Source organism: Falco peregrinus, chromosome 3 (assembly GCF_023634155.1).
Source record: "Falco peregrinus isolate bFalPer1 chromosome 3, bFalPer1.pri, whole genome shotgun sequence".
Taxonomy (NCBI): domain Eukaryota; kingdom Metazoa; phylum Chordata; class Aves; order Falconiformes; family Falconidae; genus Falco; species Falco peregrinus.
This window is the reverse complement of record NC_073723.1, coordinates 115431792-115451522: the sequence shown is the minus strand read 5'-3', so window position 1 is coordinate 115451522 and position 19731 is coordinate 115431792. Positions and strand designations below refer to the sequence as shown.

The following is a 19731-nucleotide window of genomic DNA, read 5'->3' as shown; positions in this document are numbered from 1 at the left end:
CCCTCGCTCATCCCTGCCCCACCTCCCAATGGGGTGGCCGAAGGGTGAGCACCCCGCTCTGTGCGGGGCTGGATCCCTCCCAGCCCCCCTCCACACAGAGATGGGGCAGGGGGCACCCATCTGTGCACCCCCTGAATACCCAGCCTCCTCCAGCAGAGAACCAGGCTGCCCAACCCAGCCTGGTGCATACCCCCACCCCACACACAGAGCCCCCCCAAAACAGTGCTCCCCACACGCGACACCTCCAAAGCCCAGGGTCACATCCCTGGTGGACACCAGCAGGTCACAAAGACCCTGGTGCTCGGGAGCCTCCAGGGATGTCACCAGCATCACCCAGGTTCAGGATTGCCAGCCCTGAGGCAGGGACTGTGCCCCCCCCACAGGCACCCAAGCCCTTACAAAAACGACGGCTTTATTAGAAACCAGAGACAGAAAATATTGGGGAGGGGGGGAGACCAATTTCTGAGATGAAACATTTGACACACAAACGAGAAGGGGGAGAAGGTAAATTGGAGGGATATGGAGGCAGGTGGCTCCCGAGGGACACCAGCATGAGGGGGACATTGGTCCCAGAAAAAGCTGCAAAATCCCCTCGAAGAGACCCCCAGAGCTGGGGCGGTGATCCAGCACCCACCCCAGGCGAGGGCCATGGGCAGGCTCTGCAGTGGCACCTGACACCCCCCCCCCAAAAAACAGGCAACACTACCAGTTTTGGGGAAGCTTTGCAGTACCCCCAAGCCCCACCAGCCCAGGCAGCTCCCAGAGCCTGGAGGTGGGGTGCAGAGACCCTCCAGCCACCCCGCCCCCCCCCCTTCCCCAGAAAGGTCAATAAAAGCCCTTTTCTACTCCCTGCCCATCCCAAAAGCTTCACAGTCGGGTAGGGAAGGCGGCCGGGGGGTGCACGGCCCCTCCCCAGCCCTGCTCCCCCCCCAGGCTGGGGAGGGGGGCCCAGAGCTCCCCAGCAGAGGAGGGTAGGGGGTCCCGAATGCAGCTCCCCCCGCCCCAAGTCCTTGCAGACAGGGGAGAAGAAAGCCCCAGGGATGGACAGAGCCCATGGGAAGGGCAGGAGAGCCCACGGGAGGGACGGGAGAGCAGCGGGAGCAGGGGGCACCAGGGGCCAGCACAGAAACTCAGCCCACTAGTGCAGCGAGCATGTCTGTTCTCTGCCCTCCCCACCGGGCAGGCGGCAGCCCTTCAGCTCCCTGCAGCTGCCGTCCACGGATGGTCTTCTCAAGTGGGGGGGCTCCGAGCCCCCTTGGAGGGCAGTGTCCAGCTGGGCTGGATGGTCCCACACCAGGGTCCCAGGCACGTGTCCCTCGTGGCCCAGCCCTGCCAGCCCCCCCAGCTGGGGCTGCGCCCGAGCCCTCACCAGCCGGCGGGGAGCTGCCTCGGGTCCCGGCCAGGGGGACAGGGATAAACGGGGCCACCGCCACCCAGTCAGTCTTGCAAGAGGTGGACGAAGCTGGCTGGGAAGACTCCGGTGCGGGAGCCGTCACCCTCGATGAAGCCGACCTGGAGGTGCAGAGAGGGGGGTCAGGGGGATGGGAGTCCCATCTCAGGCAGGGGAGCAGCTTTGGGGCTACCACCCCAATTCCCAGGGGGATTTGGAGGCAAAGCTGCAGCGACACGTTAGCAGGAGCCCTCCCAGCTCTCCTCCATGCACAGATGGGGCAGGGGGCACCCATTCATGCCCCCCCTGAACACTCAGCCTCCTCCAGAAGAGAACTAGGGGGTGGAGGGACAAGGACTGGGACCCCAGCATCTGTCCGTGCGATGCTGACACTCACCCAGCTCTGCTCATCCTCCTCCCGCGTCACCACGATCACCTCGCCCTTGGAGAAGGTCAGCTCCCGCGCTTTGTCCCCTTTGCAGTCAGCCACCGCCTTCACCCGCTTCTGCCTCCCCTTGGCCTGCAAAGGAATGGGCAAGGGGCGGACAGACCCCCCTGAGGCCACCCCTAAGGGGGGGTGCAGGGATGCGACACCCTGACCCCTCCATCTGCCACCCCAGGGTATGGGGAGCTGGGATGCAGAGAGATGCAGAGGGATGCAGAGGGTGACCCCCCCGGCATTGCAGTCCCTCTGAGACATCCCCCCCGAGTCATGGCACTTACTGGAGCAAATCTCCTGGGCATGGGCACAGGGGGCACCTTGCTCGGAGCGGGGTCCTCGGGGCCACCAGGGCTCTGGGGGGACACAGCTGACCCTGCTTTGCCCACCATGCCACTGATGCGCCGGTACGAGCGGGTGCTCTCCGAGCTGCCCGGAACAACGGGGACAGTGTCACCCCCTCTCTGCTGGTGCCTTCCCCTCCCCATCCCCTTTCCTGCAAGGTCTTAATGGGCTCAGGGCTCTCCCAAGGGACCACCCACAGCCCCTTGGATGCTGATGGAGAAGGGTCCCAGCACCCTCAAATGAACCCATCCCACCACAACTTCCAAAAAGAGAGAAAAAAATGTATGTGGTAACTTACAGGGTCTTGGTGTCACCCCCGGATAATCTGGTACCTTCTCCAGGGACAACCCAGCACCCCACGGCTGCCCTCATCCCTTCCTGCATCCCAGGGCCAGCATCAAGTCCCCTGGGGACTCCAGGTCAGGGTGGGGACCCCCTTGCTCCATGCCGCCCAGGGACAATTTGGGGTTCCCCATGCCTGGGGAGGGGGCTGGCAGGGGTTGAAGCCGATGCACTAGCACCATGCAATGACACACACCCCCCCCCCAACACCCAGTGCACCCCCAAGCTGGGAGGGGGGGGCACGCCCTTACCCAAACTTGACGGGGGGGATGTCAGGGGCTGTGCTGCCTGGTGGTGGCTGCCCGGGTGGGGGGCTCAGCTCCGGCCCCCGCCGCGTGCCGCTGCCGTCCGTCTCCGAGCGGGTCTCCCAGTACGCTGCCCGCCGGCTCTCGGTGGGACTGCGGGGGCTGGGGGCTGGGGGGCCGGGGGGGGCCATCCAGGGTGCCCACGCTGCCGGCAGAGGGGAGGCTGCGCAGCACCGGAGCCTCCGCTGACCCAGGGAAGTGCGGCTCTGATGCCTGACGAGGAAGCTCAGGGCGCTCTTTAGCAGGGGTGACACACAACGGGGACAATAAACCTGGTGTCCAGGCGAAGGGACAGCCCCACCGTGTGACACACACACCCCCCCCGGACTCACCGGTGGGGCTGTGGCTGGGTTTGGGGCGGGAGCCACCCCGCGTGGGGTTTTTGAGGGGCAGCGGTGGGGGGATCTCCTCGCTGTGGGCTCGGCGGGGCGCGGGGCGTGAGGGTACCAGGATGCTCTCGTAGGTCTTGTTGGTGATGTCCATCCCCATGCAGCTCCAGCGGGTCTGGGGGCAGGCGGGCGGGGGGCTGGCGGCCAGCGGCGACGTGCCCTTGAAGGAGCGCTGGAGGGGGCTCACCTGGGGACAGACACCTGGCTCCAGGGCTGCCCTGCTGCCACCAGGCCCCCCCCGCCAGGGTCTGCACACCCCAGCCCCCTCACTGGGGATGTGGGGACCCCCTGCCACCACCCCACGGGCACCTTCTCTTCCAGCTCGTCCTCGCTGTCGTAGGGGAACTCCTGGGGGGGCTCCCAGTCATAGTCAACGTGGATCTGCAGGGAGAGCTTCCCTGCCTGCGCCTGCTCCAGCTGCCGGACAGGGCAGATCAGGGAGGGTCTCAGCACAGAGCGGGGAGGTCCTGGCAGCCCCTCACCTCTGTGCCAGCCCTCCCCCAGCACTTCAGTCCCCTCTCCCCAGCCTGAGCATCTCCATCCCTCTGTCCCACCTACCAGCTCTTCACACTCGGTGTGCTTGAGCCTCCTCGCCACGTCCAAAGCTGTCTCGCCTGCTGCATTCACTGCCCGAGGGATGAGAGGACAAGATCCTGTTTACAGCCTTGCCATCCTGCTCCCACCACAGAGCCCCAGCCCCCAGCCCCATACCCATGGCAAAGGCAGCTTTGCTCTTCAGGAGCAGCTTGAGGCAGTTGGGCTGGTTGTAGAGCACACTGTAGTGCAAAGCTGTGTTCCCGTCCTGTGTCACCCGGTCCAGCATCCCCCTGCGCAGGGCCACCGGCAAGACATTCAAAGCTCAAGAGCACACAAGCATCAGTCCCTTGTGCTCCTGCACAATCCTCCTGCAGAGGAGCGGGCAGGGGAGCAGGCAGGGTACACTGCCAGTGCCTGGGGACGCACCCGTTTTGGATGATGAAGTCCACCAGAGGAAGGGATGATCTGTCGGCGTGGCGCACGGCCATGTGCAGTGCCAGCTCACCCTGGTCCTGCCATGAGATGGAGAGGAGAGCAGAGCTGGACCCGAGGATGCTCATCTCCCACAGGATGGAGGGGAGAGCAGAGCTGGACCCGAGGATGCTCATCTCCCACAGGATGGAGGGGAGAGCAGAGCTGGACCCGAGGATGCTCATCTCCCACAGGATGGAGGGGAGAGCAGAGCTGGACCCGAGGATGCTCATCTTCCCAAGGGCACAGCTCCACCCAAAGGCCGGGAAAACCCTGAGCATGGGCACCCAGAGGGGGAAAATCCATTCCTGCTGCCAGGTGGGGGGAGCAGGATGGCCACGGCGGTTGCGTGGGGCTCACCTGGCCCTCGGGGCTGGCCAGGGGCTTGGCCAGATCATGCCCCTCGGCAAAGGCCTGGAGCAGGGCCAGCAGGTCACGGGCACGAATGGCTTCCCAGAGGCGGTGGGGGTCGTCATGGCCACTTTTCTGCACGTAGCGTCGCTCCATGTACTTGGCCACGATGTACTCCTTGCGGGCAGCCCTGGGGGAAGGGTGGCACAGCATTGGCTCAGGTGGGCACAGAGACCAGCCCCCCACTCCATCCCCACCGCAGCCGGAGGCACCCTGGGCTCCTGTCTCCTCCTGAAGCATGGGGACCAGGGGCAAACCACCAAAAGAGGTGCAGAACCCCACCAAAACCCAGGTGATGACACCAGGGCCCCCACCCCTCTCATCCCAGGGCTGTCTCAGAGCTGATGGGCAGCAGCACAGGGACAAGGATAGACCACGCACCGTGCACTCCTCCTTCCCCCAGCCCACCCCAAGCCCCCTGGCCAGTGGCTGACTCACATATCGCTGCTGGCCGAGGGCTTGGGGCAGTCCTGCACGGGCAGCATGGCCTCCATGATCTCGTTAAAGCGCGTGTTCCCGACGCTGACAGCCAGCTGCAGTGAGAGAGGGACGGGGGAGATGAGCCCTCCTGGCCACGTGCACCCTGCCCCAGCCAGCTCCCCAATCCCAGGGGCAGAGGGAAGGAATCCACTGGATCCACCCAAGACCTCAGAGCAGCATCTCCCCCAGGATGATGCTCTTTCATGGCAGGGAACATTTGCTTTAAAAGGGAGCAAGTGGCTTTGCAGAGCCCCACCACCACCACCACCACCACTTTGCCCAGGCCACTGTGCTAGAGGCTGCAAACTGCCACTGGGGAAACTGGGGCAGGTTTGCAAGCACTGGAGCAAACTGAACACCAATGGGATGAAGGAGGAATGAACTCTGCATCCCAGAAGGTTTGGGAGCCACAGAGGGTGATTCCTGGTGGCCACAAGATCTCCGGGCTCGGGGCGCAGCTTACCAGCAGCTCAGAGGTGCTGAGGACATCCAGGGTGAGTGACTGGATGCGGGAGTAATGCACACCCAGCTCCCGATGGATACCAGAGCACTCAATGCATGTCAGGATGCCCAGGTTGGTGGAGAGCCATGTGGGGTCTGCAGGGGAAATGGCGGGGGGCTCAGCATCACCACCCAGCCCCCCGGGATGCTGCAAACCCACCCCGGGTACCCAACCCACACCCAGCAGGGAGGACAGGACACACCAAGCTCTGACCTACCCGGGGCCCCGCAGTCACAACACTGCTTGTTTCCTGGCATGTTCTTCACCTCGCTGATGACCAGCTTGGTGAGCTCCTGCACACCACCGTCTGCCCCGCTGCCTGCTGCTGCCCCACCGCTGTTGGGCTCCCCCTTGAAGGCGTTGCTCAGGGCTTCATCCTTGCTGTTCTGCAGCACCGAGACCCACCTGGGCAGGAGAAAACCCCGTCAGGAGGAGGAGGAGGATGGGGAAGGCAGAGGAGGATCCGGCACCACAAGGAGTGGAGATGGGCCGTGGCACTTACACAATGCACTCCTGCTCATCCTCTGCTTGGAAGTGATACGTCCTGTTGTCTGCAGGGATGGAGAGAGGGGGGAGAAGGTGAGAGGAGGAGATTTGGGGATGCCCAGCACAGCAGGAAGGAGCTGAAACTACTCCAAAAGGGCTGCTTTAATCTAAAATTAAATCATTGCATGCCACTGCTCCATCACCTGAGCCCTGTCACAACCTCTTTTTGCCTTGAGCTTACTAGATCTCCTTGGGGAGGTTGGTCCTTCCTCCATAACAGCAGCCAGGGCTGGATTAAAAGGGCAAAGGGTGCCCAAGTGCCACGGCAGGGCTGGCGAGGGGCCAGTGGCCGCTGGGAGAACCGCTCAGAATGCTCTCCTCCAAAAAGGGAATTCCCACCTGCAGCTCCGACGCCTCCGGGTCAAACACACCCACCCCAGCCATGGCATCCCACCCCAGGCACTCACGCGTCACCAGGTCGAAGCATTTCTTCTCCTCCGAGTGGGGCCGCACTTGGCAGGTGAGGAGGTTCAGCTTGACAGGGGGACGGTTTATCTGCAGGGTGCGAGGATGGAGGCAGGTTGAAGGACCAGGAAGGGGTGGGATGTGGGGCATCATCCAGTGCGTGCCCCCGGTGGCACTCCGGTGGGACAACCACCATCTCCAGATGGTCCCTCTTGGGATAACCAGGCGAGTCGGACCCTCCCCGACCCCCTGCAGGAGAACAGAGCTGGGAGACGTCTCTGAGCCATGTCCTCTGTTCCTGCTGCAGTTTGCAGCCTCCACCGCCAGGGGGCAGCACTCACCCCACACAACCCACCCCAGCCCCTTCGGTCTTGTCTGGAGCCTCAATGCCCGTCTCGCTGCCCCAGCCAAACCCACCATCCCCTCCCAACTGTAAGAGGGCGGATTTAGATGTGATATTAGGAAGAAATTCTTCCCTGTGAGAGAGGTGAGACACTGGCAGGCTGCCCCGAGCAGCTTTGGGTGCCCCATCCCTGGCAGTGCCCAAGGTTGGATGGGGCTGGGAGCAACCTGGTCTAGCAGGAGGTGTCCCTGCCCAGGGCAGGGGGCTGAACTAGATGGTCCTTAAGGTCCCTTCCAACCCAAACCCTTCTGTGATTCTATAAGGGACCCCATTTAGTACATCCAGTCCCAGCTCGTACTAAATTTTAAGCCAAGCGGATTTGCAACCAGTTTAGGCAAAGCTAAACCTAAAATCCAACAGCTACCCAGGCTCAAAGGGTGCATTGAAGGGTCAGGGCTGCAGCCCCCCACTGCTCCTCACCGTGCTGTGGGAGATGGTCAGACAGCCGTACTTCACACCACACTTCCTCTTCTGCCACACTTTGCGGATTCTGAGAAGGAGGAAGAGGAGGAGTGAGGATGCGTTGCACAGCCCTGATCACTCACATCCGTTGACCTCCCAAACCACCCACAGCAGCCCTCGGCAGAGCCCTGGTGGCTTTCTGGACGTGGCATTGTGCTTCCTGTAACTCACAGAGCACAAAATGTCCCACTGAGTGGGCTGGCCACAGGCCGCGCCGGCCAAAAGCATCACAGATCTGGTAGCCCCAGTTCAGCAAAGCACATAGCCACCCACTCAAAATCTGGTGCCCATCACTCAGAGGTCCACTGAGAAGGTGAAGACATCCTCTTTGGGGCTCTGAGCATTTCATTTTTCACCCTAGGTGATCTCACCAGGATCCTTTCTCCCTCCATGCCCAAGAAATAAGGAATTTCTTCCTCAGCTGCACAGCTCCCAGCTCTTCACAGTGAACCTGGCACTGGGTGGCTGCTCCTGGAGACCCACATCCAAGGACACTACACCCACACAGCACCAGTCACTGTGCCCAGCCAGCCGCCCAGGAGAGCGTCATGGAAGAAGCACGCTGGGCATCAGAGCCACCTGGGGACCTTCATATAAGAAATGGGCCGATGACACCAAACCATCATGGGAGAAGGTCTCCTGCAGCACCTCCAGACCTCCTCCTTCCCCAGCTGCAGTTGGAGACCCACCAACCCTTGACTACAAGCTCTCAGGTCGCCTCCAGCCTGGGGAAAAATCCCATTCTCCAAGGGCTGACGGATGCTTAAGACCAGATGGGACCAACTGCACCCAAAGACCTAACAGTGACCAAACCCTCATCCCAACAGTTCCACCTCAGGGTGTTCCAGCTCCGGGGCCTTCTGCGAGTGTGGTGCTCCTACAGCCCACAGCGACACCAGAATGGAGCCAAGACCTCTCTGGGTAAACATCACTCATCCTCACCCATCGCTCTTCTTGTACAGAAATCCTGACTTCTCCGTCCCGTACTGCTTGTTCCCTTGGTGCTGGTGGATGCTGTAGCCGCTGCCAGAGTTCTTCCTGCTCAGGTTTTCCTGAGCTCACCAGGGGGGGAAAATAGCATTTAAAAAGCAAAGTGAGAGGTTCAGAGGTGGCTGCTGCCCCCAAGTGACCTCGTCCTTATGTGGGTGAAGTGTCCATCAGGGTGTCAGAAACCCCTGTCCCCTCCCAGCCTCTGAGCATCTCCCAGGTTTCCTACTCTGCTCTATGGATGTCTCCTTTGGTCTCCAGCTCCCCCTTTCCCTGCTGCTCCCCATCCCCAAGGTAACCCCAGGCCACTCACCCCTCCTCAGCACCCAGCACCTTCCCAACCTTCCTTCCCTGCCCACCCTGGGGTCTCACCTCCTTGCTTTCCAGCTGCAGGATGCTGCGGAGGGAATCGCGGGTCTGCGTGAGCTGCTTCACCTCCTCCTCTTGCGCTTGGTGAAGCTGGAAAGGGAGGCAGCTGCCCTCACTGCTGTGCTGAATGCGGGCGTTCTCAGGGGCTGGCACGGGGGGTGGCATCTCAGGGGACACGTCCCAAGCGGTGTTGGATGGCAGGCGGGGGGGGGGGGGTACTTACCGCGTGGAGGGATACAGCAAGCTTCTCAATGAAGGGGTAGAGGTTCTGGGCAGCCTTCCAGCCATCTTGGAAGAAACTGGGCATTTATTTAATGTGATTAAGATGCAGATGGGGAGAATGGAGGAGGGGAAAAAAAAGAAAGGAAAAAAAAAAAAAGAGTTTTTTTAGAGAAAATGTGGGAGGAGACCACAGCAACTCCCCCCACCCCCGCCCTGGGAAGATGCTCTTGCTTTGTGGTTCCCTTGCTACTGGGACCTGGAAAGATCCCACCAAAGGCCAAGCCCGGCACATGGGACCTGGATCCCCCAAACATTTGGGGTGTCTGGGATGCAGGATTGGCCTCTTGTTTAATCCAAGCTCATCTCACTGGGACCAGCCCTGCTGGGGGCCAGGCTCTGGGGGTCTCTGGGTCACAGCCCCAGTCGAGGGCACGCTCTTAGCCAACACGACTGTCCCCTCCCTGCCTCAGTTTCCCCACTCAGAGGCTGGAGAAGATGACATGACACCCACACGCTGCTACTCCAGCCTCACGGAGCAGCAGGAAAGATGAGGGGATGTGAATCCTTGCTCCAAACACCCTCGTTACAAGCCCCACGGCTAACGGCAGAGCCACTCAGCTGAACTCAGCCCTGGAAATCTATCCAGAAACCAAATCATCGGATATATCCCGAGCCAACCCCCAGCCCCCATAGACACGTTTAAAGCTCCTCAAGCCAACAAAGCACGTTTCAACTCCCCAGATACAACCACAGAGCTTGGCTCTGCCCAGCATCTTCACCAACAGCTTCATGGAGCTGGGATGGGAGAAGGTTCCCCCAGATCCCCAGGGGACCTCCCGGGGTGATGGCTGACCCTGGGGATGAACCACCTTGACCTGGGTGGCACCTACTTGTGTTGAGCATGGAAAAACTTGATGAGGCTCTGCAGGAAATCTGGTCCCTGCTTCATCTGAGACTCACTGGCTTTCAGCAGGTACTGGAGGAGGAGAAGACACCTGGTTAGGTGACAGAGATGAGGACTGGCTGAAAATATCCTGGAGGAAAGAACAAGAGCCTGCCTGGCCCCTGCCTCCCTTCCCGGCATGGGGAGGAGGGTTAAAACTGGCTGGGTTTCAAGAAGTCGAGTCACAGTGTTGGATTTGAAGGCAGCTCACTGGGGACCACCCTCAGAAAACCTGGCTCTGGAAGTCTTCCAAGCCCTGAAAAGTTCAAGGACTGAGGCAGGCCCCCGGGGTTTCCAGCCAAGCATGCTTCTCCCGCTGCTCATTACTTCTGGAGTTAATAAATAACCAAAATCTAAGGCAGCTCGCAAAGAAAAAAAACCCCAAAAAATAGCCCCAATGTTTTTTAAGACATGACCCCTTTGCTCCCAAAAAATCAGATTTCAAGCAGCAAGCACCTGTGGCACATCAGCCCCGGAGGTCTGCAGTCCTCACGGAGGTGTCCCGTGGGATGGGGAATTTCAGCTTTATGCATCAAACCCATCCACCAGCTGCAGGCAGAAAAGACCCAGAGCCTTGCTCGCCCCGAGCAAAATACAGGGAGGACGAGATTCTCCCCCCGCAAGCTCCTCTCCAGCCTGGCGCAGCTGCTGGGGGATGGTTTTGAGCGGGAGGCGACGAAGGAGAAGGCAGCCCTGAGCTCCAGAGGCTTTCCATGGTGGGGAAGCACCACGGTGGGATGGAGCTTCCCAGTGTCCCGGCACTCTGGGCACCCCAGCGAGGGGTCACCCAGGCTGAGGAGGGTTGTTAACTGCTCTGTGCAAGCTGGAGGTGCAAAGCCAGCGTAGGATTCAACCTGGAGCCCCAGGGTGCCCAGCACCAACTGCACCCCCTGAACAAAGTCCTGGCTGGAAAAGGCCACATGTGCCCAGCTCCAGTGGGACTCCCCTGCCCTGCCACCCACACCCAGGGCTGACGGTGACAGGGAAGGGTCCCAGCCAGCGCTGGCTGAGACCCATGAGCAAAGGGATGCTCCCAGCACCGCCTGGGTCCAAGTCCAGCTTTATCCATCCATCCCACAGCCCCTGGGGGTGTGAGATGGCCCATGGTGGGGAGATGCAACCACCCCACGCATCACCCCTGGGGTGAAATGGGATCGCACCCCCACCCCAGGAAGCACCAAATATCTCTACCTCTAAATCTACATGCAACACATCCCGCCCAGCCCTGGCCAGCCCCCTAGAAGAGCTGCCCCCCCACCCCCACGCAGGCTCCCTGGGAAAGTAGCAGCTCTCGTGCATGCCAGCAGCTCTCGTGCACGCCAGCACACACGCACACGTGTGCCCGCTCGCACGCAGCCACCCTGTGCAGGGTTGCCGGCAGCGGCCCCTCCCCGGCCGGGCTGCAGCTCCCCCATTTCCATGTGCTGTTATTTATTTCACAGTGGTGCTATTCAAGGGAGTGACTCATCTGGCCGGGTCCCAGCTCCCTGGCCCCACTGCGGCGGGCGCAGCCTCCTCCCCACATCCCCAGCCCTTTGCCGGGGGGCGGGGGGGAGGGGGCTGCACCGGGCTCCAATGCTGCTGCTTGGCCCCCGGGGATGTGGGACACCCCTGGGACAACCCACGGGGGACTCATCCCTGACTCTGTGTCACTCTCAAGACACTTACGGGACTGCTGGGGTGTCTGGAGCCAGGGCACCTGGGTCCTATCTCACTGGGGGGATCTGACGTTGGGTCTCCATCCTTCACCTATTCCTGTCTTACCTCCTGAGCACGGACCCCTGTGACCCTCAGAGATCTGGGGCCACTTGTGAGCCCCCCTAACAAAACCAAGAGTTTCTTCAAGCAGTTTTGAGAATGGGGCAAAAGCCCAAATCTACGCTCAGGGCTGTTACCCAAAAAGCTTCCTTTTTGCCCCAGATGCCAGCCTCTGGCTTTGCAGAGGGGTAGGGGCAGGGCCGGGACGATGCAGGTGGAACCCCTGGGTGCCTTGCTGCAGGGGAACCCACGAGTGCCACTCACAGCCGCATCCTGCAGCAACCCAGGCTGCGGACAGGGTGGGGAAACCCGAGCTGGGACCATGCAGGGACACGATGGGGACAGCTGAGCATCCTCCCTAGCACACACATGGGGCTGCTTTGGTGGCAGGGACACGGACAGGCTCTGACGTCCCATTGCAGCTTTGAGCAGAGCGGTTCCCTGTGTCCCCCTGGGGCCAAACCGCCCCCATCCCACCCCAGCACAGCCCCTACCTCGCACATGTGGAGCTGGAAGAGCCGCCGCTCCTTCTGCATGTCCTCGGCCACCTCTGCCGCGGACGGCTCGGCCTGGATGACCCCAGCCAAGCGGGCTCGCTCCTTCTCCTTCTCCATCTTCCCCCTGCAGGACAGGATGGCGGCAGGTCGGGGACAGCCCTGCCCCGAGGGGTGCCCCATGTGGGGGGCTACAGTGGGGATGGGATGAGGAGAAACATCTCCAGCCCCTCTAGCTGGGAAAGGCTGGAGCAGAGCCCTCCCAGTGGCCAACTGGCATCCATCAGTGCCCGGCTGTAGCCCCGGGACAAAACACCTTTGTGCAGAGGGGGATTAGGCGGATTTTGCTGGAGGCCGAGGGTTCCTTACACTTTGGTCTCATAATCCTTCCAGGCCTTTTCAATCTGCTTCTTGGAGTCCTGTGGCAAAAGCAGAGAGGGGGTGGCAGCCGTTAGGGAAGGCAGAAGACACGGTGGCACTGAAGCAGCAGAGGGCTTTGCTCTGCGTCACTGCACCCTGCCCTGCTCCCTGGGGACAAGGGATGTCCCCACCACGGCTTCACCCCTTGCTGCCGTCACTCCCAACCCTCCCTGCTGCCTTCCAGCCCTGGGTACTTGCTCCTTCCTTCTCCTGGCCACAGGCACCAGCTGAACCTGCGACGGGGGTCTCGCTGCAGTATGTCCCCAAAGGGGTGACCTGCAGCCTTGGGGACAGTGCTGGAGGGGACTCACCAGGCGGCCGTCCTTCAGCTGCCCCTTCAGCAGGCTGTCCAGGGGGAAGGAGACGATGTTATTCAGGTTCTGCACCTGCAGAGGGTAAAGATGGGGTTACCCTATGGGGGTCCTCACCTCAGGGCACGTCAGGTCGGAGCCCTGGATGATTCCCGGTGCCAGGGACGTCCCCCAAGCTCCACTGCTGCCCCGTGAAGGGTTAAAGAGGCTGGAAGCAGGGCTGGATCCAGGCATGGGGCAGGCTGGGGCTTGTCAGAGCTGGCTGCAAGATGTCTGACGAGGGGCCCTTCCCACAAACCGCATCAGCACCGCGGCTGCCAAAACCAGCGCTGTTCCCCCCACCGACACCCCGTCCCCGTCCCCCCATGGCACAGCACCCGGCGATGCCACCCGCCCCTCCACAGACCCGTGATGCAAAAAGCCCCCCCTCCCCCAATGTCAAAGGAGCTTCCCAAAATGTCCCACTTTCCCAGGGTCTGGGGACACCAGTGTGGCCCCCACCATCCTCACCAGTGCCACGCAGGGGTCTGCGGCGGGGATGCAGGTGCCCACTCCAGTCCTGGCATCCCTCCGTGGGGCAGCACCCCAGTTCAGTGCTGCCAGAGCAGCTCCAGCACCCACATGGGACCTCCCTGCTGCACCCAGATTTCTTTTGAAGGTTCCAAAGGGTTTTGGTCCCCAGCAGCACCCAGGAGAATCCCAGCTCCAGGGCACGGGACCAGCCCTGAATAAGGCGGGACAGGGCACCCCCCTTCCAACAGATCTGGGGGGACTCTGAGAAGGGAAACCTGGCTTTTTGGATCTGGTCGAGGGTCCTGGCATGTAACCCCACTGTGGGGAGAGCAGGGGGAACAGGGCAGCAGCAGTGGCTGTTCCCACGCCAGCAGCACGTGGGGCAGGAGGTGGGGGGCCAGCACTGGGAACCGGTCCGACTCCTCCAGCACAGTTCCACTGAGCCCCACCAGAGCTTGGGGGTCCGGCCAGGCTGGGGAAGGGGAGGAGCGGGGAGGCCCAGACTGGGGTAACTGGGAGAGGAAGATGCCAAAATCTGAAATTCGCGCTGGGGGAAGGGCAGCAGAAATAAATCTCCTTAAGCAGAGCCAGGGGCCAAAAACACTCCTTGGCAGTGGGGATAGAAAAGGGACCGGAGAGGGGGCCAGTGGCACAGGACCTCCCCCAGGGCTTTGCCGTGGGGCTTGCATGGACCCAGCTTCCCCCGGGAACCGACTTCTCCACCGGAGCCATTCCCGTGGTCGGGAAGACGCTGCCGGCTAGGCTCGCAGCCGCCCCTGCCTGCCTGCTCCCCAAGGCCCCGCTGCGCAGCTCGGCGTGGCTTTGATTTACTTCTTGGCAAGCAAGATCAGAGATGCAATTGATGTGAGAAAAAAATAGCAAGAAAGAAAAGGAAAGAAGAAAATAGGAGCCCCAACCACCCCTTGAATCCCAGCGCTGGCGTCCCCGGCAGAGCTGGGAGTGAGCTGTAAATCCAGCAGCAGGGGTATCAGATGGTCCGGGAACATGTCCCTGAGCCCAGGATGGGAGCTGGGGATTGTTGCTCATGGTGGAGGGCAGCTAAAGTGGGAGGAGGGGGGCTGCGCTGGGTGTTTTTTCGAAATCCAGAAGGATCCTGGAGATTTTCCCCAGCCTGGCAATAACCAGATGCAGAGAACAGGCTGAGGTTGCACAGGAAACGCTGTGAACCCCACAATCGCCCCCCCAGTGGTTAGAGCCTCCCCCCCCCCGATCTCAGCAGCATGCCAGGAGGATGCAGGGCAGCTCACCAGGTTCTTGAAGAGCGCGGTGACCTCGCGGGTGAAGACAGCCAGGTTGAGGAAGCCGGTGGAGAGCTCATGGTTGTTCTGGGAGAGGTGGTTGTTGCCAAAGTTCTCCAGGGCTTCGCTGTACTGCTCCTCATTCTCCACATGGGCTGCGCGGGGAGACACTGGTGAGGGACATGGGGTGGCCCTGCAGCACCCTGTCCCCAGAGATGGTCACATCATGAGGTCCCACCAACACCCATCTCTCCACAGCTCTGTAGCCGAGCTGGGTTGATCCTGCTGCAGGACAGCAGCAGTGTGCCCTAAACAACCTCCCTAAGGTTCTCAGTTTCCCGTTTTACATCTTTTTAAGAGTTTTCGGCACTTAATCGTGTTGCCAGACTGGCTGGCTGAGGGTACCCATGTCCCCTGAGACTGGCCAGCACTCATGGCCACCCCACTGTCCAGCTGCATCACCCTACGGACAGATGTGGCCAGCATTGGTGGAGGATGGGACCATCACAGACCCCACCAGCCCGGTGGTCCAGGGATGCCCATCATCTCTCAAAGCACAACTCACTGAGCCCGGAGATGTGAATGGCTTTCACATATTTCCTGATCCTCTGGAGTACGGCTTGGTCCCCATCCAGGCTCTATGAAAGCGAAGAAAGAAAACAAACGGAGCTCATTAGCCCTGCCAAGCGCGGCTGCTGCTCCCCCCAGCCCAGCTGGCCCTCGGAAAGGCTGCTGCTCTGCCATGCAGATGTGCAGGGCAGCGGCCAAGCTCCCAGGGCTGGGAGAGGAGCTGGAGGCATCCTGGGGATGCGGAGCTGCAGCATCCAGCCTGTCCCCTGCCAGGCCTGTGGTCCCTGTGGCTTTGGCTGCCAGGCAGGGCTCTGGCTGCCCCCAGAGAAGCGGGTTCGAGCAAGACGGTAGCAGGGGGCGAGAGGCTCAGCCAGCACGCTCAGCGTCTCTTTGGATCCTGGCAGCTCCCAGCAACTATGGAAAATGCCTCCCTGGCTCTTGCAGGGGCTGTTTCAAGGAAGGAGGTGCTGAAGCATCACATAGCACAGATACACCAGCCTGTACCCACCACACGTCCCCACAGCTCAGGGCCAAGTGCGGTGGGAGAGACCTGCAAAGGTGCCCGGCTCCCTGCAGGGGTTCCCAGCAGAGCCAAAAATGGGACCCACCTTCCACCAGTGCCTGACAGGGACCTAAATCACATAAATCCTGCAACCGGGGATGCAGCTTTCCACGCACACACCCAGATCATGCAGGGTCTTGGCCATGGCCCCCAGCACCACAGACCTCCCTGCAGCTCCAGCCAGCCACATCCTACGCTCACTTAGAGCACTTCCCATCCTCGGTCCCCCCACCCTCGCTCCATCCCCCCCACCCTGGCAGCCCCCATTTGCCCTCACTGAGCAACAGGGCAAACCCAACCCCAACCCAACGCCAGCCTGCCGAGCATCATAGCCGAACACACGCTGGCCCCAGCGATCATGAAAGGGTTAAGGGCGGCTTGGCTGCAGGTACCAGAGGCATGATAACAGGCTGGAAATATTTAGAGGGCGTGAACAGCAAGAAGGGCGAGGGATGAAACCGCGGAGGAATTACAATAAAGACGCTCTCTCTCTTGCTCGAGCTCTTGCCGAAGGTTTTCAGGCTGATGTCAAGGCCGATTTCCTGACAGCGGGGTCAGCCTGGCTTCGGCGCCGCTCTCCGAGGCCCTCCTCGTTGGAAGGGCTGCTGTGGATGAGCTTTAGCCAGGATGAGCCAGCTGGGAGGGGACCGGGGCTGAGGCAGGAGCCAAACCCCCCACCCAGAGGGGTCTTGCAACACATCTACAATAGGGAAGATGTTGGGGTGCCCCAAAGCCCTCCCATGTCCCCTCTCTGCACCAAATCCAGGCACGCTAGGCTCTCAGGAGCTATAGAGGCATCCCCTGCCTTGGGAGGGGAAGCCAAGGCTGGAAGCCAGGCTGGGAAACCTGGTGTAGCCCCAGGAAGGGGAAACTGAGGCAGCATGAGATGCACTGAACACACCACCATGCAATGGGGACAAAGCTGCTCCAAGTGTCTCGCATGGGGCAGCTCACCCTGGTGCCAGCTCACAGCTGCAGGATGCTGAACACTGGGCTGCTGCAGAGCAGGGACCAGGGACGATCTGGGAAAGGACACGGGGTCTCTCGGGAAGGGTCCATGAGTTGACCAGTAGGGACAGAGCAGGCAGAGCCAGGCACTGGGGTGGTAAATGCAGAGGAAATCACTGCATGGTGCTGCCGTGGCTGCGGGCATCACTGGCATCCCCAGCGCATGGCGCTGACTGCTGGGGACAGCGGCCTTGGCTGCATGGGGACAGCCCTCCAGAGCGGGGAGCAGCAACGCCTGGAGCCCCCCACAGCACCAACGCCTCCCACACCAGCTCAGGGATGAGGGCTCCCGGGAAGGCTCCAGGGATGAGGAGGGGAAACCAAGGACATTGGCACAGCAGGGACAGGAGCACAAGGGATCCTCGTGGGGATGGAGGAAGGGACAGATCCACACCTGCGCTGCAGCCACCCAGGCACGCAGCCTGGGGACCCCGAGCAGCCACCGCCACCCCCCACCCAGCCCCAGCAGGATGCTCAATAGGGGCCATTCTTCTGCCTCCCCCCCCCCGCCCCAGGCTCGTGCTGCCCGGCGAAGGAGCCGCCACGGGTGCCAGGGGCCGGGGTGCCAGCATTGCCAGGCCAGGAGCAGGATGCGGTGCTGCCCTGGGTGCAAAGGGCAGCACGTGGCAGGGATGTGGTGTATTTACACGGTGACAGGGTGAGCTGGGAGCCCAGCCGCCAGCTCTGCCACCGAACATGCCGGCAGCCTCTGCCATCTCACCCTGGCCCAGCCTGGAAGTGCCCAGTCCCATGGGACACGCACCCAGCCCCAACCACCAAGGGCTGGATCTGACCTTCCAGCCCACTCTGGAGACCTTGGGCTCTGCCTTCGCAGCAGCCCCAAGGACCCCAAAGTCACACAAACCCCCTGAGAGGGGACAGCCCTCTTTAATGCCAGGAGAGAAACTGAGGCACGGAGCAGCTCCGACCAATGCCAGTATGCTGCCTCCATGGAGGAGCAGCTGCTGGCCCTCACCCACATTGCTCCCGTCCCCCCGATTTGGGACTGGCTCCTGGATGAGCGTGTACAGCCGTGCCTTGACGCTGTCTTGGGGACCTGACGTCCCTGTCTTGGGGACCTGGTGGGACGCGGCCACCCCCTCCCACCAGCAGCTGCTGCAGCAAGACCAGGAAACCCTCACTCCCTCCTGCTCACCAAGCTACCGGCCGGGACCTGGGGTGGTGACGGGGAAGACCAAGGCTCGGTTTGATCACAGTCTCACCCCCTCCCCAGCCCCACCCCCCCCAAGCTGTTTGTCACCCCATCAGGGCTCGGAGGGTGGCAGGGGGCTGGAGCTTGGATTTCCCCCTTCCCCTCAGACTGGAGCATGGGGATGCCGAAGGTCTGGCAGCAGCTCAGCCCCCCGAGGGGTTCCCTGCAGCCTCCGGTGGGACAGGGGGGCTCAGCCCCCTGCCCCTCATGGCACGCACAATGGTAGTCACGACTCCCAGCTCTCAGCCCCACTTGCTGGAGCTTTACTAAGCAAACCCTGCAGAGACCCCCACCATTCCTGGGGGACGCCTCTCCCCCCATCCCCGTCCCCCTTAACCGCAGCCTCTCTGAGCAGCCAAACGAAATTCCTGCTGCTTCCTCCTGGCTGGAGCTACCCCCCTTCCCGGCTGAGAGGAGAGGAAGATCCATGGCAGCAGCCAGCACGTGCTGGCGGGGACGGGGATGCTCCATGGTGCGTCCCCAGATTTCCAGCCTGGGGACACCCATCTCACTGCCCCCGGGGACCCCGGCAGCCCCGACACCTGGGGCCCCGCGCTCCCCGCCAGCCCTGGCAGTCCTTCAAAGCCATTCCTTCCCTAAGTGGAGTTGGTGAAAGTCACAGGACCAGCTGGAAACCGCCTTTATTCCGGGCGGGAGAAGGGGGACGAAGGCACCCTGCCACCTCCGCCCTTCCCGCAAATGCTGCTGGGGAGTTTGGGGGGAGGTTAAAAATGCTCCCTGGATTTAATGGCAGGGGGGACCCCCAAGGACACTGCACCACATCAGGGCTGGCTCCAGCATAGAAAGGTGCTGGAGCCGTGGGGCTGGTGCCCTGCTTGGCCCCGGGGGATGCCCTGGCGCTGGGGTGATGTCCTGGCCCCGGGGGGGAATGCCCTGTCCCCGGGGGGCACCTGGAGCTGGAGGAAAAACTTTAAAGGAGGTTTTAAAAGCGAATTTTGGCCATTATTGACAAACCTTGTCCCCCAAAAAGCGCCTGCTGGGGCTTCTCGGAACATGCAACCAGCCACCCTGGCCCGAGGGTCCCACAGCAGCCGCTTTGGGTGACCGCCAGCACCGGGCTCTGGGGGCGAAGGGGGGGGGGGGGGGGGGGCGCAATAAATAGGAGCCTAGGGAAAGGATGGCCCCCCGGGGCGGGCAGCGGGTGCTGCACCAGCACCTACGGGTGCCAGGGCTGCCGCAGCGTGGGGTGCGGGGGGTGTTCCCAGGCGGGGAGCGCAGCCCGACCCCCCCCCCGGCCCCGCTCACCTCCTCCAGAGCCCCCACCGCCCCCCGGCACTTCTGCATCTTGGAGGCGAAGGCGGCGGCCGGGGAGCTGAGGTCCTCGCCGGTCACGGCCAGGAACTCGGCCACGCTGAGCTGCTCGGGCATGGTGCGGGCGGCGGGGGCGCGCCGGGAGCGCAGCGGGAGCGCGCCGGGACCCCCCGGGTGCCGCAGCCCGGCTCAGCGCCCCATGCCCCGCACCGGCCGCGCCGCCGAGCCCGCCCCCCCCGCTCCCGCCCTCCCCGCCGCCGTCACGTGGGCGGCCCCGCCCGGCCGCCCGTTAAAGGCGAAGCGCCCCGGTGCCCGCCCCGACCCCCCGACCCCCACTTCGCCCCGCCGGTGTCCCCCACTCCGGGAGCTTGCGGGGAGCCGGGTCCCCGGAGAAGGGGAAACC

The 19731-nt window shown here is 62.3% G+C and overlaps 1 protein-coding gene across 1 annotated transcript; it reads right to left on the bottom strand.

Moving 5' to 3' along the window:
- Nucleotides 1–401: 401 nt before the first annotated feature.
- Nucleotides 402–19548, bottom strand: ASAP3 (ArfGAP with SH3 domain, ankyrin repeat and PH domain 3). Its single transcript, XM_055800656.1, is given in 27 exon segments — nt 402–1512; nt 1788–1910; nt 2114–2258; nt 2768–2941; nt 2943–3057; nt 3154–3397; nt 3520–3627; nt 3769–3836; nt 3922–4037; nt 4174–4259; nt 4579–4759; nt 5068–5162; nt 5573–5706; nt 5829–6016; nt 6114–6162; nt 6565–6652; nt 7386–7455; nt 8370–8479; nt 8787–8873; nt 9007–9082; nt 9896–9981; nt 12201–12327; nt 12570–12619; nt 12932–13006; nt 14713–14858; nt 15269–15341; nt 19323–19548. Coding segments are annotated over 27 exon segments (3012 nt in total). The 5' UTR covers nt 19446–19548; the 3' UTR covers nt 402–1437.
- Nucleotides 19549–19731: the final 183 nt, after the last annotated feature.